Source organism: Tilletiaria anomala (assembly GCF_000711695.1).
Source record: "Tilletiaria anomala UBC 951 chromosome Unknown K437scaffold_17, whole genome shotgun sequence".
Lineage (NCBI taxonomy): Eukaryota > Fungi > Basidiomycota > Exobasidiomycetes > Georgefischeriales > Tilletiariaceae > Tilletiaria > Tilletiaria anomala.
Window position 1 is genome coordinate 135,895 of NW_013547005.1, and position 21,083 is coordinate 156,977.

The 21,083-nt window shown below is 56.2% G+C and overlaps 6 protein-coding genes across 6 annotated transcripts; 3 read left to right on the plus strand and 3 right to left on the minus strand.

Moving 5' to 3' along the window:
- Positions 1-2: 2 nt before the first annotated feature.
- On the minus strand, positions 3-6,495 carry K437DRAFT_254932 (uncharacterized protein). The gene is made up of 5 exons (XM_013389224.1): positions 5,495-6,495; positions 5,324-5,427; positions 2,712-5,252; positions 1,048-2,649; positions 3-987 (listed from the first exon to the last, which is right to left on the minus strand). The coding sequence occupies exons 1-5, from the start codon at positions 6,051-6,053 to the stop codon at positions 28-30; spliced, it is 5,766 nt and encodes a 1,921-aa protein (XP_013244678.1). The 5' UTR covers positions 6,054-6,495; the 3' UTR covers positions 3-27.
- On the plus strand, positions 6,312-7,728 carry K437DRAFT_254934 (uncharacterized protein). Its single transcript, XM_013389225.1, has 7 exons — positions 6,312-6,532; positions 6,612-6,630; positions 6,700-6,744; positions 6,816-6,825; positions 6,906-6,941; positions 7,016-7,132; positions 7,207-7,728. Exons 1-7 carry the CDS (start codon positions 6,366-6,368, stop codon positions 7,275-7,277), a joined length of 465 nt encoding a protein of 154 aa, XP_013244679.1. The 5' UTR covers positions 6,312-6,365; the 3' UTR covers positions 7,278-7,728.
- Positions 7,374-9,372, minus strand: K437DRAFT_267162 (uncharacterized protein; the record flags this gene model as incomplete). The annotated part of the gene is made up of 3 exons (XM_013389226.1): positions 7,374-8,347; positions 8,419-8,638; positions 8,857-9,372. The coding sequence occupies 3 exons, from the start codon at positions 9,370-9,372 to the stop codon at positions 7,374-7,376; spliced, it is 1,710 nt and encodes a 569-aa protein (XP_013244680.1).
- Positions 9,373-9,731: 359 nt separating this feature from the next.
- K437DRAFT_267163 (cytoplasmic dynein heavy chain 2) lies at positions 9,732-14,536 on the plus strand (the record flags this gene model as incomplete). The annotated part of the gene is made up of 4 exons (XM_013389227.1): positions 9,732-10,046; positions 10,114-12,433; positions 12,501-13,770; positions 13,837-14,536. 4 exons carry the CDS (start codon positions 9,732-9,734, stop codon positions 14,534-14,536), a joined length of 4,605 nt encoding a protein of 1,534 aa, XP_013244681.1.
- A 560-nt stretch (positions 14,537-15,096) lies between these two features.
- On the plus strand, positions 15,097-17,057 carry K437DRAFT_56357 (uncharacterized protein). The gene is made up of 2 exons (XM_013389228.1): positions 15,097-16,636; positions 16,706-17,057. The coding sequence occupies exons 1-2, from the start codon at positions 15,234-15,236 to the stop codon at positions 16,932-16,934; spliced, it is 1,632 nt and encodes a 543-aa protein (XP_013244682.1). The 5' UTR covers positions 15,097-15,233; the 3' UTR covers positions 16,935-17,057.
- K437DRAFT_254939 (uncharacterized protein) lies at positions 16,995-20,314 on the minus strand. Its single transcript, XM_013389229.1, has one exon. It carries the CDS (start codon positions 19,934-19,936, stop codon positions 17,180-17,182), a length of 2,757 nt encoding a protein of 918 aa, XP_013244683.1. The 5' UTR covers positions 19,937-20,314; the 3' UTR covers positions 16,995-17,179.
- Positions 20,315-21,083: the final 769 nt, after the last annotated feature.

Consider the following 21,083-nt stretch of genomic DNA (forward strand, 5'->3'; position numbering starts at 1 on the left):
CAGATATATTGAACAGCACGTTTATTTTTATTGCGTCAAATCCTTTGCAGCGCCAGGCCTCTTAAGCGTCGGTCGCTGCACAGCAATGCTACCACCCCCTCGTGGCTTCTTGGCGGCACCGGTATCGCCCGGGCTGCCCGCTGCAGGAGTATCCTCAGCTTTGCGCTTGCCAACTCCGGCGGCCGCAGAGACTGCGCCTCCACGTCCTCGCCCACGCCCGACGGCACCGCCCCTTGTTGCCGGCTTGACCACCGCTGGAGCTGCGCCAGTTGTTGGCGACGCCGGTACAGAACCAGCACCATCGCCCGTGAGCGCCGAGCCTTTGCCTTCCGCGAGTTGAGCTTGCAAAGTTGCAATCTGCTTGTCCTTCTTCGATAGAACCAGCTTGTGTCGCAGCCCGGCCTCTTCTTTGCCTGCTTCAAACCTTGCCTTGAGCGCCTCCTCATGCTCTTTCGCCAGCTCGGCCGCCTTGGCTTCGACCGCAGCCTTGAGTGCCGCTTGACGTTCTTCTTCGCGTTGTTGCTCCACCTTCTGCAAGCGTGCCTGGACCTCAGCCTCCACCTTCTCAATGCTAGGCGCTGAAGCAGACTCAGCGGCAGCTGCGGTTGCTTTCTGGACCGCTTCCTCCACCGCCTGCGCTTGCTGCACGCTAAATTTGGTTGCCAGATTCGCCTCTCGTGCACGCAGCTTTTCGTCATGTTCTTTCTTCAGCTGCTCAATCTTGGCAGCATTGGCCGCTTTTATTTTGGGCTGCTCAAGCTCTGCAACCTCCTTCGCCTTCTTCACTTCCTCCTCGAGCTCAGCAATGCGGGTCTGCAAAGAAGCGACGGTGGCCGCCGTGGCTGGGTCGCCACCTTCCGTGCCGCCCAGCTGTGTGAGTCGCTTGGTCACGGCTTCCTCAATGGCTGTAGCATTGGCAGTCGCTTGCTCTGCTTGTGCAGCCTTCAATGCTGCCTGTGCAGCATCTCGCTCAACCATTGCGGTGTTCTGTGAAATTGAACAAACGAGTGAGCCTCTGCATACGAATCAAAGTCAGCTAAGACGCACCTTCTCCTGTACTGCGGTCCTCGCCTTCGACAAGTGTTGCTGCTCCATTGTCTTCGCGGAGGTCGCGGCCTCGCTAAGAGCTCTCTTTTCTTCCTCCCACTTCTTCTCAGCTTCGGCTACGGCGTCGGCCACAGCGTTTGCAGAGGCGCCTCCCTCCATTTGTTGCTGGGCTATCGATGCGGCTGCAGCTTGCAATGTACTGATCTCCTGTTGCAATTTGTTACTCTTCTCCTGCAGCTTCGTATTCTCCTCTTGTAGCCTTTTCACATCGGCCTGCACAGTGGAAAGCGATGCCTCGCGCTCCTTCAGGGCTTCACTGTCTTTTGACGCGTTCGAGACCTGCTCCTTGAGCCTCTCTATTTCGGCCTGATACTTAGCAGCTTGGTCATTTCGCTCTTTAAGGCGTTCGATGGTCTGAGTACGTAACTTCGTGAACCGTTCTTCACCTTGAGCCTTGGCAGCCTCGAGTTCAACGACCTTTTTCTTCTCCTCTTCTGCCACTGCTTCTGCAGCGGTTGCGCGCTGTTCCAGCCGCTTGATCTCTTCGGGGTCGACTTGGTTGTACTGCTGCAGGATGGACTGCGCACGTGCTTGCCAGCGCTTGTTGTCCTCTTGCACCAATTTGAGTTGCGCCTGAAGAGACTCCAGCTCGACCTGTGTCGTCCGAAGTCTCTCGTTCAATGGCTCGATCTGTGCGGTTGTCGTGCTCAGTGCGGTCTCGAGCTCTCTCGCTCGCCTGTTGGCGCGTTCTGTCTCCTCGCGCAACGTCGCGTTGCTTTCGCGCAGGATGCTAAGCTGATTGACCTTGTCCAGAAGCTCGGCATGCTGCGCACTACTTTCAACTGTCGAAGCATTCTTCGAGCGCTCTTCAGACAATTGCATGTGCAACTCCCCCAGCGTTTGGTTGGCATGGTCAAGGGATTGTCGCAATCTGGCTGCCTCTTGCTTATTGAGGTTCATCTGAAGCTCAGCAATTTCCTTCTCCCTTCGAAGATATTTGATCACCTCGCGAAGCTCTTCCATAGGCGAAGAGCTGAAACTTGTATCACCATCAGTCGAAGTCTCAGCTCTGGACTGAATGGCTGAGGCTTGGGAAGTGAGGGACTCAAGGCTGTTGTGCAGGACATTATTCTGCGATGTGAGGTCCTCAATCCGCTTATTGAGGTCGAGTCGCTCTTTCTCAAGTGTCGACTTTTGCTCTTCCCAGCTGACCTGTGATGCCGTGAGATTGATTTGGACAGTCTCGACATCCTTCTGTAGCTCTCGTACCTGTGCTTCTGCGGACGCCAGCGTCGCTTTGACTTGAGTGAGGGCCTTGACGTCCTCCGCATGTAGCATGAGTTCTGCCTCATACTTGGCATGAGCTGCACGTGCCAACTCGGCTTGCCTTTGCACGTCGCTGCGCAACACTTGTTGCTCAGAGCCGACGCGTTCCTCAAGGTTACTGAGCTGAGCGATGGCGTCTTCAAGCGTGCGCTTCTCGGCTGCGAATTCTGTGCGTTGCGCCTCAAGGTTTTGCCTTGCGATGCTGCCTTCGTCTTGCGCCGCTGTAAGCTCGTTGCTGATGGCCTCGATACGAGTACGCAGCACAGTGATCTCAGCCTGGTGAGGATGCTGGGTGTCAGCATCTTATCATGACAGTCGGAGCTGCCTTCAGGACTCACATCTTTCTGAGCGACGCCTGCATCAGTCTCCGCTTTGAACTGATCATACGTGGACTGCAACTGTGCCAGAGAGTCCTCGTTTGCCTGTGCGATAGCCTTGTATTGCTCGACATGCGCTTTGGCTTGCTCCACCTCGACGTTCGCGTTGCGAAGCTCGCTGCGCAGTTCCGCGAGGGTGATCTCGAGCTCTTGCTCGCGGTTGCCCGAGCTGCCGGCAACATTCCTGCTGCTAGCGCCCGTGGAAGCTGCTGCACTGTGTCGCTCAAATACATCCAGCTTCTCCTCGCGAGCGGTCAGCTGCTTCTGCAGGTCGGCAGCCTTGGCTCTGAGGTGTGAAAGGGATGTATTGACGGCTGCAAGCTGTTCCTTTGCAGATGATGCCTCTGCCGTAGCCTTGTCCAAACGCGATTGCAAGTCTCGCGTCTCGACCTCCTTGCGCAGGGTGACCATGCGCGCTTCCTCTTCCTTCTTGCCGGCCTTGTCCCGCGCTGACCTGCTCTCTTCCTCGAGATGAGCAATCTGCGCCTCCATTCTGCGCCTGTGTTCAGATGCTGATCGTTCCATGTCATTATGAGTGTTGGAGATGTTGCGAAGGAGTTCGCTGAGGTTGGTCCGCTCAGCCACAACCGCGTGACTCTCCTCTAGCAGGCGTGACTCCGTACTCTTGAGCAAGTCCTTCTCCGCCCGCAGGTTCGCAGCTTCGATGCGCAGCCGCTCAAGCGAAGCTTTAACATTGAGCAGCTCCTCTTCTGTCTTGTGTGCCGCCATATCGCGACGCGCAAGGTTTTCTCGGAGGGTGCCCATGATCTTGTTGAGTTCGGCAAGTTCGCTCTTCTGCAAGTCAAATGTCTGCTGTAGAGTGCGGTAGCGCTCGTCTGTGGCCTCTCGGCTCGCCTTTTCGCGTGCCGCTTGGACAGCCGCTTGACTGGCTTGTTGGCGAGCATCGGCAACATCTTCCTTGAGCATTTCCGTGTCTTGCCGCACCTCGGCCTTGTAAGCTTCGAAATGAGCCTGCAGAGTCGAGTATTGGTTTGCAAGGCTTTGCGCCATCACGCTGCTACTTGTTGCATCCGTTTGACCTCCATTGACAGCAGCACTGTTCGCACCGTTTGCAGTACGCGAGTTGATCATGGCGCGGAACATGTCCCTCTCGCGCTTCAGTGCCTCTGACTTCGACCGCTCCGCCTTGATTTCTTCATTCAGGTTCTCGATGACCTCGGCTGCTTCAGAGACAGCCTCGTTCTCGTTGTTCTCCAGCGCAGCTCTCAGCTTTTGCTCCTCCTGCTCAACCCTGCCAGCTAACTCGCGAGTGACGCGAAGCAAACGTTGGTTCTGGGCGAGGAGGTCGGTGAGAGAAGAGAAGGTGACAAGCTGAGTGGTGATGACTGCTTGCGTCTCATTCACTTCAGCATCGGAAGCGATCGGTTCTGGAATTGCACTGCCGTCGTCTTCTAGTCTCGATGCCGCCGAAGGGTCATCTCGAATGATAATCTCTCGGGTGAGGCTTCTGACTTGGCGGCCGAGGTCAGCCAGCTGTCGGTTGCCCAGATCGTTCTCCATTCGCAGTCGCTGCGCCTCGAGAGAGAGATGCTTGCGTTCGTTCTCGCTGACGTCTCTCTCTTCGCAAAGATTCGCAACACGCTCGCTCATCTCCTGGAGATCCTCCCGCAAGTGCTCGGTCTCTTCTCGCTGCGCCTGCAAGACAGGTTGGCGAACGCGGAGCTCCTCAAAGACTGTTTCCAGCACCTGACCCAGCCGTTGCGTTTCGAGACGTTCTCTGCGCAGCTCTTCTTGGGTCCGTGTGAAGTCCGCATAGACCTGTGTGAAGGACTTGCCTCCGCGCTGCAGTTTGCTGGCGAGCGCGGCAGTCGGTGACATGAGTAGCGAGGTGTTGAGACCCACGCCAGAGAAGCGCTTTGCTCCTGGTGTAGACGCTCTGCTGTTCTGGTCGAAGGAATCTAGCTCACCATTTTCTGCACCCCCCAGTGCGCCTCCTGAGCTGTCCACAATGCCCACACCTTCTGCCAGGCGATCCAACGCAAGCTTAAGATCTTCTTTCTCCTTCTGCAGCCCTGCGTTTGCATTTCTCTCCAACTCGATCTCTTCCCGCAGCTTGTCCTCCCTCTCAGCGAACTCTTTGACCGCATCCTGCCAATGTGTATCGAGCTCGTGCTCGCGCTTCTGCGCATCTTTCGCGCGCTTCGTCAAGAGATCGTGCAGCTTGCTCTGCGTCGCGATCTCAGCTGCAAATGACTCCTCTTGGGCCGCAAGTCGCGTGGTGAGCTCTTGGATCCTGGATGCATTCTCATTCAAGCGCAGTGTCGCAGCAGAGTATGCGGCTTCAGCGTTGACCAATTTGGTGTTGGCTGAGGAAAGGTTCTGCTGAGCCGTGTCGAATGCCGATTGAAGAGCGATGAGCTCTGCCGACTTGTTGGAGCGGTAGGATGCTGCAGACTCTGTGATCGTCTTCAGCTCCGCGTGTGCCCACTCGGAGTCGCGGCGCACGAGTGCTAGCTCTTGCTCCAGCGATTGCACCTTGTACTGTTGGTTTGGACGAAGACTGTCAAACTCAAAAGACGCTAGAGACGTTTCCAACCAGTGGCAAAGCATACCCTAAGATTGTTCTCGCTGCTCTTGGCCTCTGCCAGCTCTGATGATAGGCGAGTAACTTCACCACGCAACTCCGTCTGGCGCTCGGAGAGTAACTGCACTTCCTCTACTCGGCGTTACAAGGGTGTTATTCAGCATGCCGAACAAGATTCCAGCTTGTGTAGTTTCCTCACCTGAACGACTCGCGGAATCTGCTTTCTCGCGATCCAGAAGAGCCAGTAGGTCTCGTTTCTCCTGTTGAGCCGTAGCGATGCGCTGTTGGAGCTGCGTCTGGGCCTCTCCACCGGACTCGCTGGTTGATCGAGCAGCGTCCAGCTCCAACCTGGCCCCTTGGAGCTCTGATCTGAGCTTCTCCTGCTCTGCTTTGGCAGACAACGCATCCGTGGTTGCGACTTCGGCACGCTGCTCTGCCTCCGTCCGCGCTCGCTCAGCATCGTTCAGTGCGGTCTCAACCTCGATCTCGCGACGCGATGCCTCTACCCGCGTTGCTTCGAGCGCCTCTGCGGCCCCTTGCAGACTTGAGAGCTTTGTCGCGAGGAAGGTGTAAATAGCGACGATCAGGCCTGCATCGGGAGCGTTGATGCGCTGTGATGAGACGCTGCCTTCGATGTTACCGATGGATGCCAGCGATGCCTGCAGCGCGGTTACATCTAACGTAATAGGCAACGCGAGTGGCAGACGCTGGATGCCATCGGCACCTGGCATTGGGGCGCTCACCTCGGCAGCCGCCATGATGTTTCGTCTTGGCCACAGCAGCAGCCGATGACGTGCGCTGCTTGAAGCTTCCAGATAACCCCGTCGTATGGACATGTGCCCATGGACACGAAGGGTAGCGCAAGGTGAAGTTAGAATGGATGGGGAGAACATGCATTCGCGGTGGCACTGCGCCAGTCTCCCCCATCCCACTCCCAGCGCTCCACCGCCTCCCCGCGTTCTTCTCGTCCATCCTTGTTTCTATTCACCACATGGATGCAACGCTTGCATGTACACCCCAAGTGCAAGGCAAGCCCATCGTCGCAGATTCGAGGGACAGAAAAATCCAAGATGAAGAGATCGATGCTGCTTTCAACGCTGACGCTCGGCCTCGTTGGCCTGGCCGGCTCTGCGCTCGCAGCCAAGGAGCCGCCAACGACCCTACAGATTGGAGTTACGCAACGGGTGCCAGATGCCGAGTGCAAGATCAAATCGCAGAACGGTGACAAGCTCTCAATGTGGGTCCGGTGAAAGAACGTCCAGCGTCTGATGAAGATGGCTCATGTCCTTGCTGTTGTTGCTGGACTGTCATCCTAGGCACTACACTGGCAAACTTGTGAGTTCACGGTGCACGCCAGCGTTTGGGTCTGTCCTCAATGTCGTTCCTTTCTTGCGTGTGTCACAGTGGGACGGGAAGCAGTTTGACTCGTCCGTCGGGCGCGGGCCATTTGTGAGTAGATTTTCTGGGTTGGTTACAGCTTGCCCAATGGATCATGGCTTACCCATTCTCGCCATTCTCAGGACTTCGTTAGTGCGTCCGTCATGACCGTACTCGTAAAATGCTTGCCTGCCGAAGCGTGATCTAAATCAGCCCCTTTGCCACTCCTACAGTTGGAAGCGGACAAGTCATCAAAGGCTGGGAGCAAGGTGTGTTTCTACAGTTCCGAGGTGCATCTGATACCGTTCATTATCGCCAATGCTCACCGCCTTTTATCTCGCAGGCTTGCTGGACATGTGCATCGGCGAGAAGCGGAAGCTCAAAATTCCCCCGCACCTTGGATACGGTGACCGTGGAGCTGGCGGAGCCATTCCCGGCGGAGCCACCTTGGTTTTTGACGGTAAGATTTCACAGCATTAGCCGCTACAGAAGCAAGGATATGACCGACTCTGTTTTATTGGCGCACTCCTCCAGTCGAGCTTCTCGACATTCTCGGCCCTCGCGCTGCGGCACTCAAGGAAAGCCACAGCAAGGACGAGCTTTGATTGTATGCCCCAGAGGCGACCCGATGATCCTAGATTATTGACAAGCATGTACAATGCGCCTGGACCATACAACGAATGCGCCAACCCGGCTATTGTTCAAGGGCGCGACTCTAGCTTGACGCGCGGTGTCGTTTCATATTCCGTCTTGAAAGATGTTTCTGCCTTCGCAGTGCCGCTTGCGGCGCTTTCCACTGGCGTCGGCGCAAGGTACAGGTCCAAATGCATGCGAACCAGCGTCGCAGCTCTGACCCGGTCGACCGGTACGCTCGCAAGTGCGTGTCGCAGCGCCACGGCTGTTCCCGAGCAAGTTGCACCGTAGCATGCGATGTAGTCCGCATCGTTCTTCTCGTACCCGCGGCCCAACAACTGATGATGTACCAGCTTCTTGATCGTTGTCCTGTTCTTCTGCTCCATGGTGTTGTAGGCGCTAGTGACAGGCATGGTGCCCGCTGAGCCCGCGTCCATGTCTACGCAGACTTCACGATAATGGCAGTGCGACATACCTTCGCGAAGCAGCTCAATGCTACTGGCCGCGCCCAAAACAGGCGAATCGGGACCGGGCGTCGCGGATGCAGCGCGAGAGGAGCTGCGTTTCGCCACTGGAATCGCGAGCTGAATGGTGTCTGCGTGACGCTTCCGTGATGGCGAAGCCGACGGGGACGTCTCACCCGCACCTGGGAGTGAGGACGAGTATGATGAAGGTCGGAGAGGATCCTTCCTTGGCGGCCGCTTTTCTCCCCTCCTGCCAGGGGTATTGCCCTGCTTGCCGCTTGTGGACAGCCCAGCGGCTATTGCGGAGCCAGAGCTGACGGTCTTCCGTGCAATGGTCGAGCGTGCACGCATGCCGCTGGCAGAGCTAAAAGCTGGGTTCACTCCGCCTCCGTCCGAAAGACTAGGAGTGCGATTCACGTCTGAGGACGAAGTGCTTGTTTTCAGAGACCCACTGCAAGCGAAATCGCTGCTCGAGAGGGCAGGGACATGCGGAACGGCAAAATTACCGACAGACTTGCTGGCAACTCTGCTCATGGGCTGACGCGGCCGGGTTTGGAGTTTTGTGATGAATGCATTTGCTGTGGGACCGATCAATTTTCCAAATTCAGCCTTATGTTTCGTCATCTCACCTTCATCAAAATCGACTCACTTCTTGGCATGGGGTCATCGGGACGGGGGGAGAAGGGGTGTCTGGGAAGGGCGCATGTCATATCTGAGCCAAAACCGGTATCGGCACCGTGTTTACGCGTGCGCGCCTTTCTGACCACCTTGCGTCCAAGAACGAGGTCAAGCGCATGTACGTGGCTCGAACACCGCGATGCGGCAAAAATTGCAAGCTCTTGGGCCGATGAGGATGAGGAAGCGCCAGACTGTAAAATGGGAAACGAGAAGTGTTCGGAGGAGGTGCGCGAATGGCTGGGACTGGGAAGTGCTTGGGACGGCTCGAGGGACACAATGACGATGTTAGACGCATGTACACACGTCCCCCGACACAGCTGCAATAGAGGAAACCCCATTTCAGACTAGCCCCTGTAATGCTTCGCAGGCAGGATTTGTTCACTTCTTCATCTACGCAGAATTTTCTTACGAAGTAATCCAATGTTCGCTCCTCCTCTGGGTCGATGTACATCCGCATCCCGATGCTGTATTCCCACTTGACGATGTTTTTTGTGTCGCCACCATAACCAGTTGGCTTAGATTTCGAATAATTCCCTTCGACTACCATGCCTCGAGTATCCTTCTCCGTTCCGAGGATGCGAAGGGGTCGGTGTCGAACCATCTCGAGCGCCAAGCACAGGTCCGCCTCAATGGCCGGGTCGTCGATGACTTTGGTGGAGAGATCGTCGTCCTCGTCAACGAACCCAGGCCGCTGCACCTCTCTCGTGTTGGAAAACGGCCTGCCCTCGGATTCCAGCGTGACTGCACCGGAAGAGAGGGGGTGGCTGTGCGAGACAAAGGCCACGCCTGGCAAGGCAGTTCCGTCAGGGAGGAGAAGCGAGCCTCTCCATAGCAGCCGAGGTGGTGGTGGTCTCGAAGGCGTGCTAACCAGACTCACCCCTGAATTGCCTGGCGGAGGCGGCGATGCGAAACCTGCGACTGTCATCTTTTCCACTGCACTGCCTTGATTGTTCGAAAGTACAGTTATTGAGGAGCGCTCGCCTGCGCTTTTGCTAGCGATGGCTGCAGCAAACGATGTGGCCGTTCTGTGAGGGTAGCAACCTGAACCAACGCGTTGATTATGTTGGACATCCCTCAAGATACCACGCGTCGCACAGGCACGAGCACAGTCTCTGGGATTCGGCAGGCGCGTCTCGACTGCGTTGTTGATGAACGGAACACACTCAAAGCTTTTGATTCCAGGTCTATTACGAAGTGTATCTCGCTATGACATCTGCAAGCCATCCAAGCGGCTGTCAAAGCACCGCACACGGCCCAACATTAGTCCCCAGCTGAGCGCCCAGGATGCCAATCCCAATATCCAAGGCGCCGGGGGACTGGCATCCCACGGCGTACCGCACGGTCGCCGCCGAGATGACAGGCACCCTCGACCTCGGCCCGTTTGCCCCTCAAGTGATCGACGCTCTGGTGCACGTCCACTTCTCCGTGTATGCGGCCATCGAGCGCTTAAAGCGGAGGCAAGGGCGCATGATGCAGCTTGGTCCGCGCTTCTTCTTGGACTTTATTCATCACTACGTCACCTTGAGCAACGAGAAGCGCGAGGCTCTGGAAGAGGAGCAGAGGCACTTGAATGTCGGCCTGGATAAGCTCAAGGAGACCGTGAGCGGCTAAAGAAGCATATCAGTTTTTTAAAGCGATCTAATAAGCCTCCTCATGCAATTCGCAGGTCGATGCAGTATCCGAGTTGCAAAAGAATCTGGCAGTGAAGCGGACACAGTTGGAAGCCAAGAACAAGGAGGCCAATGAGAAGCTCCAACGAATGGTCGCCGACCAGAAATCTGCCGAGGAACAAAAGCTCGCTAGCATTCAGATTCAGGGAAACTTGGAGAAGCAGGAGAAGGAGATCGCGGAGCGACGCGAAGTAGTTATGGGGGACCTGGCAGATGCCGAGCCGGCCGTCCAGGAGGCCCAAGCGTCCGTTAGCAACATCAAGAAGCAGCATTTGACCGAAGTCAGGTCGATGGGTAACCCTCCAGCACCGGTCAAGATGGCCATGGAGAGTGTCTGCATGATTCTAGGCCATCGCATAGACAGTTGGAAGAGCGTGCAAGCTGTGATCAGGCGAGACGACTTCATCGCCAGCATTGTCAACTTCGATACTGATCGCATGATGACCAAGGCTGTGCGCGAAAAGATGAAGCGCGAGTACCTTTCGAAGCCTGGCTATGACTTTGCCACGATCGATCGCGCCTCCAAAGCGTGCGGCCCGCTCGCAAAATGGGTCATCGCGCAGGTGCGTTTCTCCGAGATCCTCGACCGCGTCGGGCCGCTACGCGCCGAAGTCGACAGCTTGGAAGAGCAGGCGCAGGAGACGAAGCAGCAAGCGAATACGATCGTGGAAATGATCAAGGAGCTCGAAGGTAGCATCGTGCGATACAAGGATGAGTACGCTGCCCTCATCTCAGAGACGCAGGCCATCAAGAGCGAGATGGCGAGCGTGCAGCGCAGGGTCGATCGATCGATCCAGTTGCTGGACAGTCTGGGATCGGAAAAGCAGCGATGGGAAGCCTCAAGTCGCACATTTGACACGCAAATGAGCACCATTGTTGGCGATGCGTTGCTTTCCGCTGCATTTCTCGCATATGCTGGCTTCTTTGATCAGCAGTACCGAGAGAACATGTGGGCGACCTGGGCAGATCATCTCTCGCAGGCCGGCGTGAAGTTCAAGCCAGAGCTGTCTTTTAGCGACTATCTTTCCACTGCCGATGACAGGCTCAGATGGGCAGACAAATCACTGCCGACGGATACGCTCTGCACGGAGAACGCAATCATGCTCAAGCGCTACAGCCGATACCCCCTGATCATCGATCCATCCGGTCAAGCGACGACGTTCCTGATCAACGAATACAAAGATCGCAAGCTCACTGTTACCTCTTTCCTCGATGATGCATTCTTGAAGAATCTCGAGGGGGCGCTACGCTTCGGCAACCCAATCTTGATCCAGGATGTAGAGCATCTTGATCCCATCCTGAATCCCATCCTCAACAAAGAACTGCGGCGAACGGGCGGTCGTGTCTTGATCCGGCTTGGCTCGCAAGAGATCGACTTCTCTCCGTCTTTCACACTGTTCCTGTCGACAAAAGATCCATCCGTCGAATTTCCGTCGGATGTCTGTTCCAGGGTGACGTTTGTCAACTTCACCATGACACGCTCAAGTCTCCAATCGCAGTCGTTGGACCAGGTGCTCAAAGCGGAGCGTCCAGAGACGGACCGAAAGCGAACAGATCTGATGAAGCTGCAAGGAGAATTCAGGCTCCGATTGCGGCATCTCGAGAAGTCGCTCTTGAATGCACTGAACGAATCCCAGGGCAACATCCTCGATGATGACAAGGTCATCGACACCCTGGAGACTCTCAAAAAGGAGGCAGCAGAAGTTACACGCAAGGTTGAGGAGACGGACATCATCATGCAGGAGGTCGAAGACGTGACGGCCGAGTACCTGCCGCTAGCAAAAGCGTGCTCTGCGGTGTTTTTTGTGCTAGATCAGCTCAGCCTGATCTCGCATTTCTATCAGTTTAGTCTCCAGTTTTTCCTCGACATCTTTGACTACGTCCTCCGCCAAAATCCCCACTTGCAAGGCGTCAGCGATCCGAAAGAACGACTGCGCATGTTGAACAGGGACCTTTTCCTCATTGTGTTCCAGCGAACCAGTCGCGCTCTAGCACACGAGGATCACGTCATGCTTGCTCTACTACTCGCTCGCATCTGGAGACGCGAGAATGATCAGGACGATGCGCTTGAGTCCGCCGAGTACAGTTTCCTCTTGGAAGGCGACATCATCACCTCAGTACAGCAGCTCAGACTCCCTGGGCCGCTGGAAGCAGCGTTGTCTAGCGAGCAAAAGCAGCGTCTGACATATCTCAAGCGCCTGCCGATCTTCAAGGAGATCGAGGCTCGACTCAACGACAATGTAGATTCCTTGCTTCGATTTATCTCGTCGGATCAACCAGAGACAGCCTTGCTTGAGCTGTGGGATGAATGTCCACGTGAGTACTTTCCGGAAGCATTTGCGTTCGGCCCTCCTGACTTTGCCTTCGATTGTTCTATTTCCAGCTGTGGTTGATTCGATCCGTCACCTCTTGATCATTAAGGCTTTGCGACCGGATCGGTTGGTCCCAGCCATGGGTGCGCTCGTGACATCGGTCTTTGGCACAGACCTGCTAAGCGAAACATCGTACGATCTGCAAAGTGTGGTAGCCAAGGAAATCGAAGCGGCCACGCCAATTGCATTGTGCTCAGTACCTGGCTTCGACGCGAGCTATCGTGTCGATGCACTCACGCGAACGACCGGGATTCGATGCATTTCAGTCGCCATGGGCTCACAGGAGGGCTTTGCGCTCGCAGACCAGGCGATCAATATTGCGTCGAGGTCGGGACAATGGGTCCTTCTGAAAAATGTGCATCTAGCTCCCTCATGGCTTTCCCAGCTGGAGAAAAAACTCAGCGGAGCTATCATGAACCGGCAGTTCCGCATTTTTTTGACCATGGAAACCAATCCGGTCATTCCGATCAACTTCTTGAGGGCTAGCCGCATCCTCATGAACGAGCCTCCACCTGGTCTCAAAGCCAACATGCTGGACAGTCTGCGCGGTCTTTCGCCTTCACGCCTGCAAAAAGGCCCAGCTGAGTCTGCGCGGCTGTTCTTTTTGCTCGCCTTCTTCCACGCGACGATCACCGAGCGCTTGCGATATACCCCACTCGGCTGGTCTAAAGCATTTGAATTCAACGACTCGGATGCCGAGGCAGCTCTTAACACGATCGAGGCATGGCTCGGCCGCACGGCCAAGGGGCGGAGCAACATCGACCCCGCGAGCATTCCATGGGGTGCTTTGCGAGCTCTGCTGAAGCAGAGCATTTACGGAGGCAAGGTTGACAACAATGCAGATCAGCTTCTTCTTGATACATTCGTGGACAAGATTTTCACTCCCGCGGCATACGAGAATGGCTTTGCGCTTGTGCGGGACACCAAAGCCTCTTTGCTTGCGCCGGAAGGCTCAAAGATGGATCAATTTATGGCCTGGGTTGAAGCGCTCCCCGACCAGCAGCCGCCAGAGTGGCTCGCGCTGCCGCCGAGCGCGGAGCGGGTCATCGCAACCGTGCAAGGTTCGAATCTGCTCAACAAGCTCGTGCGCATGCGCCAGCTTGCAGATGATGACGAGACTGTGGACGCATCCACAGGGCAAAGCACTGCTGGCGAGGCCTCAACTCAACCTGCGTGGATGAAAGCGTTACAGGGAAATGTTCAGACCTGGTTGGAACTCTTGCCGGAGAGCCTCGCTTCGCTCTCAGGGACGTCAGATGGGATGGCCGATCCGCTACAACGGTGAGCCGGTTCGCCGCACACACGCTTGTCTATTAAGTCTGCTGACTGATTTTTTGCCCTCCACAGCTTCTGGGCGAGGGAGCATCGCTCTGGCACTGGCCTTCTTTCGCGCGTGCGAGCCGATCTCTCCGAAGTCGTCTCAGTGTGCACCGGCCAAAGTCGGCAAACGAACCACAATCGGTCCCTACTAAACGACCTTCCCAAGGGCATCATCCCTGCATCGTGGAGTGTCTATGCGGTCCCAAAGTCGATGCTGCTCGGAGCTTGGATTGCGGACCTGGCTCAGCGTCTGCAGCAGCTTTCAGAGGTCTCGAAAGAGACTCGTCTGGAGGCCTTCTCCGTGCAGCTTGGCCTCCTCTTCTCTCCTGGAGCGTACATGACCGCCACACGCCAGGCGGTCGCCCATCGAGCAGTGGTCAGCCTGGAGCACCTTCAACTCGATCTCAAGATCAACGAGCAGCCTGGCGGTGCGGGCGGATTTGCGCTTACCGGACTTAGGCTCGACGGAGCGACCTGGACCGAGGGCCGACTGGAGCTCAACGATGGAGCGACCGTATATCTGGACACTTGCACGCTCGTCTGGCAGCCGAAACCCGACGGCGCGCTGTCAATCCCCATTGGCGCCCTTGGGTCCGGCACGGTGCCCATCTCGGTCTACCTCAATGCAGATCGCAGCAACCCATTGTTCAATATTGCACTTCCTACGCGGAGAGACGAGGATCCGTCCGCATTTGCGCAACGAGCAGTTGCCCTGAGAGCCGCGTAAGCACTGATATACCTGTAGCATACACTGATTCTTTTCACATTGCGACTAACAAGGGAAATGCCAAGCGATGTTTGCGATGCTGGGACGCCATGCCGACCACCCATGGTGCGATCAAATGCGCACTTAATTCCGTGGCTGAATATCGATGACATCCTTGGTGAGGCAGGGAAGACTCTTTGGACTGTGACGAGGAGCACGCTGCATTCCTACGAGCTGCGAGACTGCATTTCTCATCTTCCTGAATGTCAAGCTCTAGCGGGCCCACCTATCAATCGCCAATACTTCAAGCCGACAAATGACAGGTCATTACAAGCGAGACCCTGTGTCGTCCTCGACCACTGTCCACCAGTCATACCGAAGGACATGAACAGGCCAAGTGAGGGATAACTACCGACTTGGGGATTACATCCTTTCCCCAACATTTGATGAATGAGGGAGGTAGAGAAGGGGAGGGTGCGACCAGGGAGCACACGTGTATGGGTTCCAGACCAGGCAGCAGACTGCCTGGTCGGAAACGCGAGCCTGTGTGCTTGGTTCAGATACAGTAGACCTAGTACGCTAGTTCCGGTCGCTGGTGGCAAGTATCGGAAATCGAAAAGTCAAGTTGAAGTCGGTCGAAGAACTTATGTATTAGTCTTGCTGCCGCGACGGATCAACCTGGTGACAGCTGGGAGTCTGAGCTCATTGAACGCTCAAGATGCTGCGGTTCGCGGGGACGAGCTTTATGCAAGGCCTGCTGGGCCCCGGCGCCTGGCCTCGGCGGCCCTTTGCGCCGCGGATACAAGCTGCGCTCTCGTATCCTTGCAATTGTCGAGCGCCTGCTCAGAGCGCATCCCACTTCAGGCGAGCTTACTCGCATTCAGCTCCTTTGAAGAAGAGTGATTCTGACGCGATCCCGGCACTGAACTATGGAGATATACCGTATGATGCAGCAGCCGCACTCGACTCAGATGGCCGGATACCAAGCATGCCGTACGTCCCGGACACATTGCCAGGCACCGCAACCGAGTATAATGCACATATCGTTGTCCACCCGTACTCGCGACCACGGCCTCAGCTATCCTGGCCTGCGAGTATCGAAAGCGTCAGCCCGCTGATGTCAGAGCTGGGTAGTCGCTGCAAACAAGGCTCCAGCCTCGAAGGCTACGGTGTCAGCTTTTCTAGCGGAGAGCTTGGCGAACAAGTCGGCTTGCCAGATCTGTTTCCTCACTGGGACAACCAAACGCCAAAATTCATGCGGCCGGTGCCGGGACACGAGTCGGTTGACGAACAGTTCTTGCTCTATGTATACCTACCACCTGGCAGATTCGCCACGGTGGGGCCATTATCGTTGGAGACGTTGGACGAAGACAAGCTCTTGCAGGACAAGATCATAGATGCACTAGCATCAGCAAAGCCGCAGACAGCGAAGCGCAAGCCTGAGGATGAGGCGCACATCTACGTTTGTACGCACGGCATGCGCGACTGTCGCTGCGGTGTCGTCGGTGGCGCCCTGATGCGCTCACTCAAAGAAACGTACGACCAAGAGAACGCCACGAGCGGTAACAGTCTTAAATCCACTAAATTTTTCGCCATCTCCCATGTTGGCGGGCACAAATGGGCTGCCAACGCTCTCGTCTATCCGCATGGAGATTGGTATGGTAATCTGCGCGAGTACGATGCAGCGCTGCTCTTGCGCGCCGCGCAGGCGCCCGCATCGAGCATGCACGATTTGCAGGACATGCGCGAGCGCATGGTCCATTGGAGCCGATGGCGCGGTCGGCTTGGTTTGTCTGCTGATAAGCAGAGAGAGCACTATGACCAGTGGGGTCCACCGCTCATGCAAACTGCCATCATCAAACCCGCTGTGCGGGTCGGAAAGCTCGGCCGCTCGTCCGTGGCGGCTTCTGCTGCTCGGAAGCCTACATCTGATGCCTTGACAGCAAGTCCAACGTCACACATCACAGTCGCAGAAATGAGTGTGCCCTTGCGTTTCCGCTCGTACGAGGGAGAATGGTTCAATGTCAAGGGTACAATCGGAGAGACGCTGAAAGACGTGGCCAAACGCCACAACTTGCCATCCATCGAAGCGACCTGCGGTGGAGAGTGTGAATGTGCGACGTGAGTGACTCATGACTGGCGATTCTCCATGTGAGGGATCCTGACACACTGCTCTCTTTTGACCTCAAGATGCCATGCATACTTTGCAGCTCCCGGCGATAACGTTGACGCCGTAGGCAATCTAGACACCGAGCCCCCGACGTTGATTATCGGCGATCTACAAGACGAGGAGAACGACATGCTCGATTACGCCATCACACGCAAACCGGCCAGTCGTTTAACTTGTCAAGTCAAGGTGACCAAAGAACTCAGCGAGTGGATGAAGAAAGGCGGGCGTATCGAGTTACCTCGATTTTAGAGATTCAGAGCAATAGACGTTGAGACGATATGCATGGAGACTGGAGGTGCTCGACCGATGCGAGGTGTGCCAGAGCAAAAAAGCAGCTGGCCAAAGGTCCTTGCGACATTAAGTAGTATACAGTATGCAGACAAGCAAAGGCAGAAGAGTGAGCAGGCGCATCCGCAGGCGCCGGAAGGAGCCACATTTGGCCTGACTTGGGTCGGAAGCGAGATCTCCATGGCCTTGGTGGAGTCCATCTACGATCAAGGAGCGACAAGCGCTGCCAAGCTGTTGGCGATTTTCGTGCAACTCTTGCACGAGCAGGAGAGTCTGTCCATCAGCTCGTTCAAGCAACCGACAGCATTGATGGTGTCCGTTTCGAACGATGCCTTCTCCTGCAAGTAACCCTCAACCTCTTTCAGATTGTAGATCCTTGGTCCTCCCAGCACCCAGTAGCCGTCCTGCGAGAAGAAGACGTCACGCTTCTCACTACCCGCAAAGTCATCCAGCATCAGCTCAACCACCTCGGAGCGGCCCAGAAGATGCAGGGAAGGGCGGTGCAGCCAGAGTGCCTCGGCCGCAGCGGGAGCCTTGTCGAGCATGGTGAAAGTGTCATGGCAGTGATGTGCAGGTGCCTTGGCCGACGAAGTGGAACAGACTCCTTCATTCAAGTTACCACAGCCAGACGGGTGGGCGACCATTGCGGCTGCAGACGCGGCCGCTGACGAAGAAGTTGAGACGGTGCCGCAGAAGGTACTGGGCTTCTTGCCGCTGACTCTGGACACGGCCATGCCCGGCGCAGGCGCTGCTGACATGGAGTAACATCGGTGAAAATAGTCAGGGTTGCGGAGGAGCGTCTCAATCGACGCCACCTGCCACATGGTCCGGAAAAGCGCGCGAGGGAGATGCGCCAAGCAGGCTGCAGTCTCTCCACCGGCTGTGAGGAGCAGATCGACCTTGCTGTAATTTTTCTTGACCAGCGCGACGCGGTACATTTCCCATAGCCGGTCCATTGTACGCTGCGTAACTTTGAAGACAGCATCGCGGTTCCGAGCGCGCAGGTCGCGGACATTCTCCTTAAAGCTCTTGGTGAAGAAGGTCGAACGCGTCGCGGGAACGAGTATGTTGTTGCGATTGGTGACGACAAAGTACTCGCCGCTGGAGATCTCGGGACGGATCGTAGATGCTTGCATGCGCTTCGCCTCTTTGACCAAGTCGCGGCCGTTCTCATCGAGGGCTTCTTTGGGCATCGGCTGCGTGCGATGATTCTGCAGCTGAATCTGCGGCGGGATCATGTCCACCTTGTCCGGCACGAGCCATGTGCGAACCTCGTCGCGCTTCTCGCATGTCGTCACGAGGCAGTTGCCCTCAGGCGAGACGGTCGACACGCCTGGACAAGTCTTGTGCAGGTGGCTGCCTGCAGTGGAGACGACTTTCATCTCCTTGGTCTTGGTGTTGAAGATGAGAATGGCGTCAGCCATGTCGCGACTGTTAGCGGCAAAATTGGCGCAGATGAGGAACGTGCCGACTGTGCCTCTGAACTGCAAACCGCCGCTGGGGACTTTGAACAGCTTCTCCGGATTGACCTCGGATGGAGGCACTTCTTTCGCCTCGGCAAAATCGGCAGTCAAATCCCACATCCTCACGAGATGCTCACAGCACGATGTGATTAGCAGCAGCCACCTGCCGTCGGCCGTGAAACTCCAGCGCTTGTAGCCACCAATGTCCGAGTGGATGAGCGGATGCGGCTTCTGCAGCATCCGACGTCCTTCCACCTCGACGTGCCGTAAGTCCTGTAGCACGGCATTCCCCGTTCCGTCCAACTTAGTCATCAACAGCTTGCGTCCGCTCGGGTCCTCCGGAGGTTCATTCATGTATTCTGGGTCAATCGAAGGCCCTGTGAAGCGATAGCTGAGGTAGGGCTGCTTGCGGCGCCGGCTGAGGTCCCACCACTCCACGCTGTAGCCCATGTGCACGATAACCAGCAGCTCGGTCGTTGGGTTGTACGTGCATCGACGCATCACACCACCTTTCGCCTCTGGCCGCTTGATGGACAGCACACATTCTGTCGGTTTCGAAGCCAAACATACTTGAACCTGACGAGTGCCGACCAAAATCAGGAAGCGGGCATCTTCCGTAAGAACACTGCGCTCGATACGACCAAACGTCCGACGCGGTGGGTGCTCTTTGATCGCAATGATAGCCTTCTTGGCACATTCGCAGACGCAGGTGAGATTGCGCGAAGAAGTGACTGCGTACTTTTCGTTGCGCGTGAAGGAAGCGAGAATGATCTCGGACCAGTCTGGCAGCTTGTCGTCGGAAGAGCTGGCCAAGTGCCGCGGGATTGGGTGGATGATGCGAGAAGAGACGAGCGCCTCGGTGTGAAAGTCGAGCAGAAGTGCATCATAGCGGCTGTGGCGGGGTTTGTGAGCTGAAGAAGCACTTGAGGTGATTGAATTGCGAGGGGTTGTAGCCGCAGCTGCAGCATCTTCAAGCAGGACGACTGCCCATCTGCTAGAGGATGAGTGCCAGGATTGGCGAATGAGCTGGCTGCGCTGGCGCGGAAAAGAGCTGATCCAGGGGAAATCGTCGATGTGGCGGTAGCGAGCAAAGACGGACTCGGGATATACGTAGAGAACGTCTCTGCACGCTCCTTCCACTTGTAGGAAGGTCAGGACATCGCGCTCGGTCGGGAGATGCTGCAATATGCGCAAGCGGATTTTCGTGGTGAAGTTGGCGAAGCTGAAGCGCTTGCGGCCCCCGCTCTTGTTGGTGGCTGCTGGTATCAGCTTGCCTGCAACTCCAGTATGGCCATCACCGTTGGCATGACTGCCGCTGCTGCCTCCCGCCAAGCCTGATATTGTCCCTGCACCCTTGGCCCCATTTAGCGTCTGTGCCAGAGCAGCAGTGGTTGATTTCGCTGCCTTGTTGCTCAAGCCCCGCCTAGTGAGCAGACCTTCAAAGATCCTGAGGCCATCTGCATTGCTGCTGCTACTAGCAGGCTTCTTTGTAGCCGGCATGGCGAGCAGTGTCGCTGCGCTGCCGCAGGGGTGCAGCAGCTGAGGTAACCGACAAGCAAAGCGTCAAGAGTGGTGGTCAATTTGTATGCTACGAGACGCGACAGACCCTTTGCGTCCGCGAAGGGCTGCCACAGCATGCGCCTTTCCTACGTGCAGCTGCAAGATAGACGATTCTGTCTGCAGACCACCATTTGCTCGCTTCGGCGACTGCTGCCTCCGATCTCTCCCTGTATGTCGTGGGGCTCATTCACACTCACCTGAGCGCTGCTCTGCTCTGCTCCGCTCCGCCCTGCAGACAACCCGCTAGCGAATCGCTTGCTCGACCACTCAGCGATCCACGTGTCCGTGATTTTCACTTGGCACAATTTTCATAGAGCAGTGACGTCTGATGACGTGGTGTGCTGGCCATGTCCAAGCTGCCGCCAGCATGAAATGCGTACCACGGCTCGATGGACGTCGGAAGGAGGAACGAGAGGTGGTGAGGTGATCTGGAGGCTCCAAGCTGCAGGTCCCGTGACCTGGACTGGACCGCACCACCATTACTAAGGCGGAGGAAGAATTCTGTACCCTCATCAGCCAAAATTACCGACTCTCTCTCCAGAGCCAGATTCAATGTAAGCGCGCCTGCCGTGTGCCGGTCCGTCTACACTATTGTACGTATGGAGCCGCAAGGCGAGGAACAACCCTACTACAGTTATAGCGCGTTTCCTGACGCCCGCGGCCAGATCATCATGTATGTTGGTCGGAGCTCTGCTGAGAAACATGCGCGAATCGCAATCTACAGCAGTCAACCTCCTCCTGCCTTTACTGTGACTCCTCAGCTAAAGTCCTCTCGCCGATGCTGTCGCTTCAGGTGGGGTGAAAGCATCGGGACTGCCAAACACGACTGTACGAGAGGTATAAGCGTTCGGGCGGAGTAGACAGTGACATATGATAACTCGGGCCATGAACGACGACAGTGCCCCAGATGAGGATAAGGCGAATTGGGAGGAAGAGGGAGCGGGAGCACCGTGCGAAAACGTGTTCGACAAATAAGGTACAGCCAGGAAAAGTGATGGGAAATCTGGAGTCACCTGGACTCGACTGTTGAAGAAAGAAGGTGGTCGTTTGAATTTGCGTCAACTGGTACTGAGGGTTGAATCTTGGC